Source organism: Osmerus eperlanus, chromosome 24, assembly GCF_963692335.1.
Source record: "Osmerus eperlanus chromosome 24, fOsmEpe2.1, whole genome shotgun sequence".
Lineage (NCBI taxonomy): Eukaryota > Metazoa > Chordata > Actinopteri > Osmeriformes > Osmeridae > Osmerus > Osmerus eperlanus.
In genome coordinates this window covers 3,423,792-3,435,362 of record NC_085041.1, presented here as the reverse complement: position 1 = coordinate 3,435,362, position 11,571 = coordinate 3,423,792, and the positions used below count along the sequence as shown (strand labels likewise).

The window sequence follows — 11,571 nt, the reverse complement described above, 5'->3', positions numbered from 1 at the left end:
CTTCAGCTGCTCCGGAGACAACAGCATGCTGCGAGTCTTCTTCCTGATGGCCTCCGCTATCACCTGGCAGGCCCCGCACGCACACACACACACACACTGTGAGGACGCAAGGTGACACCACACCTCATCATTGCAAGCGAATGTGATCATTGACCAGACGAGAAGGCCCACAGCTGGGTGGAGGTGGTTAGATGTGCTCCACACCTGCTCTGGTACACAGTCGTGGTTGATCTTCAACGTGTACTTCTGTTTGTCCTTGTTTGGGGAGACAATCACCCATATCACCACAATGATCTGACCTGGAGGAACATCATGGAGTTTGGATTAAAGATACGACCGAACAGTGCACCACAGAATACTGTTCCCTTAGAATCTGTATAGCAACAAATTCCAAAGTACCTGTAACAGCTGCTCATATCATATAAACTTGAAAGTGTGCAAGGGTGGCTGGGATTGGCTGGCACCTACTGTATATCTGAGCCAAATCAGCTATTCACCACATGAGAGAAACATGAGAAACACAATCCACCTCTAGAGTCCCATGGACGATAGCTATCGGTGTTCAGTACGTCACATTTACATTTAGTCATTTAGCAGACGCTCTTATCCAGAGCGATTTACAGTAAGTACAGGGACATTCCCCCGAGGCAAGTAGGGTGAAGTGCCTGGCCCAAGGACACAACGTTATTTTGGCACGAACCAGCAACCTTCTGATTACTAGCCCGATTCCCTAACCGCTCAGCATCCTGACTCCCTCACACACCTACCTTTGTCCAGTTTGCTGTAGATGTGTTTGGGGAGCTCCAGGGTGGACTCCACGTTGGGCGGGTAGACGTACAGGGCTCGGCTGTGACAGCCGTGGGCGTCGCGGAGCTCCACGGCGTCTTTGCACACGCTCAGGATGTTCCTCCTGAAGTCCTGCACCTCGGGGTCCTTCACCAGGTCAAACTCACACACGGGCATACCGATGGCAAAACCTGGAATCAAACAAACGCCACGTTTTTTTTTTCTTCCAGAAGCTGTTTTCTCCCCCCCCCGGCTCACGTTGATGATGACGCTTCAGTGCCATCTCCAGGGTTTCCCGCAGAAAATGTGTTAGTTAAGGTGGTAGGGTGGGGTTTGCCGTCAAACCGGGGGGGCGGGGTGGTAGACTAATGTGGGTTGGGGGATAGTTTGTGCGATAGACTAATGCGTTCTGCAGAGAAGGGACACTGGCGTTTCGGAATGGAAGGGAGAAAACAGGACAGAGTAACACGGCGGGTATCGCTAACCTTTTAAGGAGTGAGTTATTTTTCCAAAACGGAAGCTAGCTAGTTTTAGTTAGCTTCCGTTACCTAGCAACCTAGCATAATACTCGTAGCAATGCTACTACCTGCTAGTGTTACTTGTTAGCCTCCTAATTGTAAATTTTGAAGCCATACTATAGCGTTTGTCATATACAGTAGTTTTTGTCTATCGGAAAATAGTCGGTTGGAATGTTCAGAATCACATATGTGTGACGCTACTCCTCAAATTTTTTTGACAACGTAGTTCAGGCGGCAGGCGTGTGTTGCTTAGGCGGCCGCCTTAACTGAAAAATGCTGCGGGAAACCCTGATCTCACAACCGAGCACTCACACAAAAGCTCCGCACGCGGCATTTCACCCAAGAGGAGGCCCTGAAGGATAAACTCCCCCCCCCCCCCCCCGCACGTACCGATTTCTCGGTTGAGGATCTTCTCCTCGCGGTTCCCCACGGGCTCGATGACCTTCAGGAAGGGCTGGAAGAGGCGGAGGTCGCACAGCCTCTTGGTCTCGTCGTAGAACTCCTCGCGCTCGGCTTCCTGGGTGACGCTGACGAAGATGTAGCACGTCTCCTCCTGAAGGAGGTGGGGCAGGGGGTACTTGCGGGCCTCCTTGAACAGCTCGTGCTTGACGGTGACGAGCGTGGCCTCGCGCAGGCACTCCATGGTCAGGATCATACCGTTGGGCAGCAGGCAGTCCACCAGGATCCGGGGGGGCATCAGGTGGATGCCCCATAGCTCCCCGGAGGACGGCCGGGGGGGCATCTCTCAGCTCGGGCCTCAGCCCACTCACACTGACTCAGAAGCTAGGCACTGTCTCCTGGAGGGGGGAGGGGGGGGGGGCAAGGCAGCATTAGCCTGATGGATATAACAGAGTAGAGTAGAGTAAGGTAGGAGTAGAATAGGGTAGGGGTACAGTAGGAGTAGAATAAGGTAGGAGAAGGAGTAGAGTTGGTAGGGTAGGAGTAGTTTAGGGGTACAGAAGGAGTAGAATAAGGTAGGAGAAGGAGTAGAGTTGGTAGGGTAGGAGTAGTTTAGGGGTACAGTAGGAGTAGAATAAGGTAGGAGAAGGAGTAGAGTTGGTAGGGTAGGAGTAAAGCAGAGCAGAATAGAACCCTTAATTTGGTAGTCCCATTTGCGAGACAGCCAGCTCCCTGGTCTGACCGTGTCTTGGTGTGGTGGCTGTTCCCAGTTCCTCTTACTCAGTGCCTCTCTCACCCAGAAAAAAAACTGGGTATGTTTACAGAAGTGAGAGAGTCTTGAGCTGTGTTCACACCATCGGTGCAGCCCACAGAACATTCATCCACTCGTCCACTTGGCTGGGCGGCAACGGCTTCTAAAATAACTCATCATCCAGCTAGCTCGACACTCCTAACCCACTAACAGGGAAGCACAACACCTGGTGACTAAAGCCCAGACTGTCACACAGGGATGGGAAATACGAGCAACATGTTAGGAGCAGTAGGAATGGTGACGTCATGGCTGTCACTGCCCAACAGAAGAAATTGCGATGATCTGTGCGATGAGTCATGTGGCAGTGACTGGAGGATTCCTTCAGTTTGCTGGAGTAGCTATACAGTGTGTGCATAATATAAAAACACACACATACCAACACACACAAATAGTGTTGTTGATAAATACAGTACAGTGCGTGCATACTATCAAAAGCGCGCACACACCCACACAGTTATTTTATTTTTTTGCCATAACCTCTGATCTGGTATAACATCATGTCACAACATTGACAGTTGCAACAACAAACCCCCAGTCGTGCTTTTCCCAATCTGGTCATCAGGATGTGAGGCCAACGAGCTAAAGGAAGCTTCCTCAAACTCCGGATGTGAGGAAACCTGGTGTTGTGAAGCCTGACTACTTTGAATGCAGATGACTGGGAGAGCGAGGGGGGCTCTTTACAATGCAAACTTTGTCTATCGCACTCCAAGAGGGGGAACAAGTGTCCGTCTATTAAGAGCGCAGTACTCATCCTTTCGAAAAACACACATTCAAAAGGCATGGCATGCGTTTCATAATGTCATACCTTGGAGAGCTGTTTTAGTTTTCCGGTGGTGTTTTCACCCAGCATGAGTCAGATCGTCTTTGACAGCATCGATTGCTGTGTGTGGTTGTCAGGTGGACGGGACAGCTAGCTTGCCAGTGACAGTGCCTTTGAAATAACGAAAGAGAAAATCTAGGCACTTAATACACAATAATCACAAGCTTTTTATATGGAAATATGACCTTCAACTGGTTAGCTGGTTATGCAGAGAAAATGTTAAATGGTTCAGGCTACCCCTTTGGTTGGTTGCTGGTCAACTTGGTCGCATTGGTTGGTTATAATTCCATCTCCCAAAATTACATATTTGATGCATGTCCACTAATAGCGACATAGCTAGCTGTCTGTCTACTACATTTTAAATTGCTTTTATTACTTACATTTTCAAATGACACATTTACATCGGCAAAAATATATGTTCTATGGTGCTATATCGAGCTAAATGTTTAACGTTAGCTAGTAAGCTAGCTAGCAAGCAGGGGAACATCCAGGCAGAATGTACAGGCTAGACTGTACTGCAACTACTAGCCTGTCTACCCCTTAGCCAGTAAGCTAGACTGACAGTTTCCTTCTTTCCTTGCCTAATTCTAGCTATCTAGTTAGCTTGATATCAATATGGAATGTCAGATCCAAATAGGTAACTTGCTAGTCAACCAGTTACTCTTACAGTAAGAACTGTTGTTTTTACAGTAAGATAAAATAACTTCAGACAGACATGTCTCAAAGTGTGTGAGGATTGTCCACCACCAACCTCATTCCACGGCGAGAGGGCTGTTCCTTCTCCCGCTGTCCATACCACAGTGCGCGGCTTGCGTCTTCTACCTACGAGTCGACGGGAACATTCTCTCCATATAAAAGCAGTCTTCTTCAGTTTGACCAGTAATCCGTTGCTTGATATGTTAAAAAATGAACCCACGACAACAGAATTAGCTATCAGTTTTGCCTTGGGTTGTATTGGGCGCACCTACAGTAACAGTAATACTGTCGGTGTGTTGATCCGAGTGCGATGCGCCGTACCCCGTTTCCAACCCCTGTTCCAAGTGTTGATCTTCACTTCAGTCACGAATCTCAATATTGATTGATCACACGCCTCTCACTCCCACACACTAAAGCATTTCTGTTCACATCAACTTTCTGACAATGAGATAAGCTGTCTCTATGAGCTGTCCTCGCATGAACTACCACGTAAAAACTTTACAGATGGTGGCTTTACGTTACGGGGAAAATCGGTTATAAAGATGTGCTGTGATTATTAAGTATCGCATACAGGTGCATCAAAGTAAGCCATTGGTCATGTATGGAAGCTCGTTGTTTGCTGTAGTATGCTCATTTACAGTAGATATCGAATATTTGAAATTTCCCCAAAAAATTAAAGATAGGCTAAATACATTTTTTTCTGTGTCAAACAAATAGAACTGGGATGTTGATAACTCAGTTCTTACATGTTTTTATTTAATTTTCAATAATTTATTCTAATGAAAACCTATCAGACATTTGCCATAGCTGTGCCAATCTTCCCTTTCGGTGTATGAAATTAACATTCCCAAGACTAGTCCACTATAGTCACTGGTATCGGAAACGGACTGCACCATCAAGAAGAGGATGGCATCGTTAAAAGATGAACATAAAGAAAATATCTATGTCATTTAATTTTTGTTTTATAAATCGTCACAGAAATGGTCACTTTAATACACTCACAAACCAGTTAGCCTACATTCTATTTGCAGTAAAATACATTTAATCCCGTGTTCTCGGCGATTTTCGACCCTCCCCGGTGAAACGAGCTGGGACTGCACGTATGGTTCGGAGCTGGCTTTAAATTGGCAGAGGGATGCGAATCCGATGATGGCGTTGCATGTGAAGAACAGAGATGCTTATTATCAAAGTGCAGATTACTGCAGGAATTTCGGCACTCATCCTCTGAACTATGGAGATAGCAGCCATTATTTCGGTCGTTTGGCAGGTAAGAAAATGTTTGCATGCGTTGCTGTCACTCGGCTGAAGGCGAGAAAGGATGGCTGAATGCAGTTGAGAAAATGCAGTGAAATGCTGATCAAACATGTTTGCAATCGTAGGCTGCAGAATTTGAACATGAAAACCATGAATCTTTTGTTGTAGATTTTTGTACAGGCGACTAACTATGACGGTGAAAGGACGTCTTAAAATCTATTTAAGGGGTTGTCACTCTTGCCTGCTTCCCTTTCATTTATATATATTTTTTTTAAAGTAGAAGTTAACTCGATGGAGTGGCTAGTCTATTAATGCAGTCCGTAATGACTTCACCTACAGTATCCTGCTCGCAGGTACAGCAGAGATGCCAGCGAAGCAAACCTCAGTCACACCGCCTTCCTTTACTTTATAATCATAACTACTCTCATAACCTATTTCAAGATATTGAAACCCTTCCAGGTCCATTTCAGGCTTAACGTCACAGACTCAATTTACCTAGTTGATCTCCATATCAGGATTCTGACAAATGCTAAGTGTGAATCTGAAGGTTTCAGATTCACACTTAAACTCTTTATATCATGGCATAGTTGCCATTTTTACACTGATCCAAGATCATTCTACTGCTGCAGTTCATGGGCATGTTCTAGTCAATATTCCACCCTTCAACCTCTCTTCATTCAAAAGGCTAACCATGCAGATGAAGTCAGTGCTTCGAGCATGCGGTCTACACTCCATAATTGATGTGTCGGAGCTACAGTTTCTAGCGCTAAACTGCAGTGAAAATACCTGGCTATTTCAGGACAGAAACACTGCTTGGGTTCTCCTGGCCTTATGGACCATTACTGTACCTTATGAGACCAGCTATCCTCCCCCCATACCAACATACACACACAGACACAAGCATTATGGTACGCACCCCATCCCCCTACTATCACACAACAGACACACACCCACATACACACTTACCGTATGCACACCCACACACATGCAAACACACACACACATAAACCCCTAACCCTAGCACCTGACTTTCTTTCACCTCAGCTAACCTGAAACAAGCCTCTTGATGGGCTGAGCCATGGCATCATTTCTGTTCAGAGGCAGTTTGGAGTTTCAAATCCCAGTTCTGCGTCTCGGGGGTAAAACACAACATGCCTAGGATGGCAAAGGGGACTGTTACTCTGACCTTGAGCTGTCTATGTAGGTCCCTCGACCTATTTTGGGTACAGAGCTGCTTCTGGATTCTCTATTAATCATAGGATTCAGTATCCACACATGGTTGACCCCTCTAAGTTTGGTGGAAGGTAGCCGTCCTGTACAGTGCAACTACTCTACTCTACTCTTCCCCACCCCACCCCACTCTACTCTACCCTACACCATCCCACCCCACCCCACCCCACTCTACTCTACCCTACACCACCCCACCCCACTCTACTCTACCCTACACCATCCCACCCCACCCCACTCTACTCTACCCTACACCATCCCACCCCACCCCACTCTACTCTACTCTACCCCACCCCACTCTACTCTACCCCACCCCACTCTACTCTACCCCACCCCAATGCACAGCTTAGAGCCTGAAGCATCGGGGATACTGCAGACATGAACGTCTCTATGTCTCGATAATATGCCGTGTATTACCGTAGCTAGGTGTTAAGCACGCGTTCCTGTTACATGTGGCCACGGCATTAACGTGTGCGACGCGATACCGTCCCATCGAGCGTCACTCGACTTCTGAAACTCTCATTGGGACATGGGAAAGTTCCATTCTTGTCCCGACATTCTGTCGACTTAGTGTCCCCGCCCTGGCGGCGGAAGCAACAGCATCCCACCGCGTTATTTTGGGGCTATGAATCACTGTTGTTGGGCTCCTCGGTCTCTCAGTCCAAGTCGATACGGCGGAAGCTTCCGGTAGGCACGGTCAGTCACAGCTGCTGCTGACTGGAGTCCCCCACTTCAGTTATACACACACACACGAAACACACACACAAACATACACACATATGCGTGGGTACAATCTTCCCGGCCAAGCAGGCAGATCCTGGTCTATTTGAATCAGACCCGGATCCAGAGCGAGAGTGCATGGAGTGTCCAGTGTCATGGACAGCCGGGGACCGTACTGTGTGTCTCTTTCTGCATGACTGCCAGGGAAGCCTGGCAAGGCCTCATCTCCACAATCCCCACTGGACTGTGAACCAAGCTTCCCCCGGACTTACTTAGTGTCTTCTCTCCCAGTGCTAGGAACCGTCCCTTGCCTGTGGGAGATGGCTGCCTTGTGCTAATGTCGCTAACAAGCCATTGTCGCTCTTTGGAACAAACACGCCTTGGCATTTCAGTTCAGAACGCGTCCCTCTGAATTGTGATGTTGTCGACCGATTGCGAGGCTATTTTAAGCCCTTTTTGTGGGGCAGATTTGAGTGTTGTCACTATCAGAGTCTGAGCTGGCCTGTGTGATTGGTACTGTGCTGTCTCTCTGTCAGGGCCTGAGGCTATGCTGAAGCCTCCACTGGGCCTGTTTGGGCACCACCAACAGCAGCCGTTCCAGACCATGGGCCCTCCACCCACCCTGGGGCCCCCGCCTGTGGTAGTGGACCCAGACTCTCTCCGCTTCCCTCTCCCCCGTCCCCTAACAGCCACAACTCTCCCTCCCCACCCCCACCTGCTCCAGAGGGCCACTGTCCCCCTCCTGCCCCTCGCCCCTGATCCTTGCTCTGGCCCAATTCCTGGTCCTCATCCTGGGCCCGGTCCCGGTCTAGTCCCTGTTCCTGGTCCCGGTCCTCTACTGCCCCAGGCAGCCCCAGCCAGCGTCCAACCCCAGGAAGATGACCCTCTACTGGGGGAAGAGGAGTCCGATTCCACCCTGGAAGACATGTGCAAGCCTCTCTACTGCAAGCTGTGTAACGTCACGCTCAACTCTGCACAGCAAGCACAGGCCCACTATCAGGTAGGAGAGTACATTTAGTCATTTAGCAGACGCTCTTATCCAGAGTACTATAGCATGTGGTATCGTACACATCTACATCCACACAAAGAGCAAACACACACATTGTAAAGGTCACTTTTTTCCCAGAAGAGTGGACAGCAAAGTCTCTCTGACACGGAGCCATACTTCCTGACATGGTCTATACACCCTGCAGGGCAAAAACCACTCTAAGAAGCTAAGGAACTTCTACGCTGGAAGCCAGCAGCCTCCACCAATCAGAATACCCGAGAGCACAGAGCCAGTTACCCAGCAACCTCTCCCCACCTCCTCAACAGAGAGTGTGCCTTCAAAGCAGGTAAACCTGGACGGATCACAATAGGACACAATGGAAAACAGTACAGTGCAGTACTGTACAATACTTCCAAGCGTTTTCCAAGGTGAAACGCCCAAGATGTCTGTTTGAGACGTCGAGAGTTTCTATGGATATACTTTATAGAACATAAAACACCATAGGATAACTCCAGCATATGACCGCTAACTTAACATGAGCATGTTCTTCCCCGTCTCTCCTTTATTCTGCCCCTTCACCCCTCCTCTCTTGCCCAGCCAGTGCCACTGTCTTTCAAGGGGGCCAGTCGGGTGATCCTGGCCACAGAGAACGACTACTGTAAGCTGTGCGACGCCTCCTTCAGCTCCCCCGCCGTGGCACAGGCCCACTACCAGGGGAAGAACCACGCCAAGAGGCTGAGGCTGGCCGAGGCCCAGCAGGCCTGCAGCACCATGTGAGCCCCCGCACACACACACACACACAGACACACAGACACACACACAGACACACAGACAGACACACACACAGACACACACACAGACACACAGACACACACACAGACACACAGACACACACAGACACACACACAGACACACACACAGACACACACACAGACACACTCACACACCCCACGGCTTCTCTCAGCACAAACAACAGATGCACGCTGCCGCACAGACTCACACACAAGCAGGCCCCGCAGACACATACGGTCGAGGAAACCGTTCTCCGACTTTCGGAAAGCCCGCTTGGGCCGCAGTTACACAACCGCTCCGTGTTTCAGAGACCCGTCCGAGTCCACCCAGCGGCGTCAGAGGAAGGAGGGGAGTGAGTACCGACTGGTCAAAAACCGAAGGACCCTGCAGGTGTCCGCCGCAATGCCAGGTAAAAAAACTAAAAAACAAAATCAATAACAACTTTTAAACAGCAACTGTCAGCTGAAAGCACATCTAGAACTATCTTTAGAGAAGAGAACCTCCATGACATAGAGGGAAAACAACTCTGGTTCTGAGAAAAGTATTTTTTGTTTAAGTCGTTTGAGAGATGAGATGAATTCGGGTATTGTTGTTGTGTACACTCTGTTACAGTTATATGACACTGGTGGAAAATATGGAATGTAGTTGGCAGTTGTTTTAAATCTCCAGGCATGAAATGTGACTATCACATGTTGTTGACAGTCCAGATAGCTAGACAAAGTCAGTCAGACTTCATGCAATTCAGCCAGGCAGCAAGCTTGCCAGCCAGATAGCTTGCCAGCCAGCCACTACTACCAGGCCCCATCAATCAACACTGAGGACTAGGCACTACAGTAGACTGAGAAAAAGTTTTGTTGTTTAGTTGTTTTTTTGTGTGTTTTTATCTGAAGTTACAGCAATCCTGCATTACGAGGGTAGTGTTCAGAGCCCATGTTCTCATGTTTAGTTGAGCATGATGCTCAGTGGGTTTCACGCTCTAGAACATAACACCGTAACAGGCCGTGTGTTCAGGATGAGTGACAGGTGCGTGTTGTAGGAGTCCGGCCATGCGTACAGGGCGTGTGTGGACGGTTTACACACAGGCTGTGTGTAAACCGTTCCAGTAACCTGCGTCAGATCTTCCTCGCTGACCTCACACACAGCTCCACCTGCATGGTCGCAGACTCAGGTCTCCACACTTAATCAGATCCACCCACACACACACACACTGCATAATCCTAACCATTCTTCTGAGGATGAATCATCTTCCTCTTAAACACACACACAAACACACACACAACCGTACCCAACTCTCTTGTCAGGGCTTAGCGGTTGGCTGATCTAATCATGTTTTTTTATGGACATCAGTCTAAGAATAGAACTGAGTTGGAGTCCATGTCAGTATTAGTCTGTTCTGGCTTGGACTGTGTGTGTGTGTGTGTGTGTGTAGCCTCTATTTCCCATGTTGCCCTGCAGTGTAGGGCATCTGTTCTCTTCCTCTCATACACAGCTAACTAATAACAGCGTTGAGATCTCTCGGTCTGCATGTCTCTAATGAGCACAGCCTCTAACTGTGTGTGTGTGGGGTAGAGTGTGTGTGTGTGTGTGAGGGAGAGTGTGTGTGTGAGGGAGTGTGTGGGTGTGTGAGGGAGAGTGTGTGTGTGCTGTGTATTTGTGTAGTCCCTGTAACTTGCCCAAATACGTTTCCCCCTCAAGTGTCTGATCTCAATGTTTTCCTGTGCATGCATGCGTGCGTGCGTGTATGTGTGTGCGTGTATGTGTGTGCGTGTATGTGTGTGCGTGTATGTGTGTGCGTGTATATGTGTGCGCGTACGTGTGTGCGTGTGCGTGTATGTGTGTGCGTGTATGTGTGTATGTGTGTGCGCGTACGTGTGTGCGCGTACGTGTGTGCGTGTATGTATGTGTGTGCGTGTATGTGTGTGCGTGTATGCGTGTACGTGTGTGCGTGTATGTGTGTGCGTGTATGTGTGTGCGTGTATGCGTGTGCGTGTATGTATGTGTGTGCGTGTATGTGTGTGCGTGTATGTGTGTGCGTGTATGTGTGTGCGTGTATGTGTGTGCGTGTATGTATGTGTGTGCGTGTATGTGTGTGTGAACGCGCCCCAGGCCCGTACTACAACCCGCGGCCGAGGCAGCGCATCCCGCGGGACCTGGCCATGTGCGTGACGCCCAGCGGCCAGTTCTACTGCTCCATGTGCAACTGCGGCGCCGGGGAGGAGCCCAACTTCCGTCTGCACCTGGAGAGCAAGCAGCACAAGAGCAAGGTGTCGGAGCAGCGCTACCGCAGCGAGATGGAGACCCTGGGCTACACGTAGGGGAGAGGGAGGGGGGGGAGGTGGGCGGGCGGGGGGAACCGGGGGGGCGGGATGGGGTGGGAGGGGAGGAAGGGGTTTGTGATGGGGCGCTCGTTCCAGGTTGTCACGGTCAGTTTCGATTCAAATTCGAATCCTCCTTCCACCCTCCGCCGCCGCTGTCTCGAGTTGACCGTGACCTTTGACCCTCAGGTGGAACGCTAGAGAACGGAGGTACAGCGGGGTAACTGACTCCCCCCGCTGACCTC

General features: G+C 49.4%; 2 protein-coding genes across 2 annotated transcripts; one reads left to right on the top strand and one right to left on the bottom strand.

The window, feature by feature from the left end:
• LOC134010830 (phosphatidylinositol 4,5-bisphosphate 3-kinase catalytic subunit alpha isoform-like) lies at nt 1–4,710 on the bottom strand (the record flags this gene model as incomplete). The annotated part of the gene is made up of 6 exons (XM_062450113.1): nt 4,086–4,710; nt 3,320–3,445; nt 1,695–2,101; nt 768–977; nt 205–299; nt 1–63 (listed from the first exon to the last, which is right to left on the bottom strand). Coding segments are annotated over exons 3-6 (720 nt in total), but the record flags the coding sequence as incomplete, so codon positions are not given.
• A 174-nt stretch (nt 4,711–4,884) lies between these two features.
• On the top strand, nt 4,885–11,326 carry zmat3 (zinc finger, matrin-type 3). The gene is made up of 6 exons (XM_062450968.1): nt 4,885–5,297; nt 7,768–8,231; nt 8,425–8,565; nt 8,817–8,992; nt 9,320–9,420; nt 11,118–11,326. Exons 1-6 carry the CDS (start codon nt 5,177–5,179, stop codon nt 11,324–11,326), a joined length of 1,212 nt encoding a protein of 403 aa, XP_062306952.1. The 5' UTR covers nt 4,885–5,176.
• The last annotated feature ends 245 nt before the right edge of the window (nt 11,327–11,571 follow it).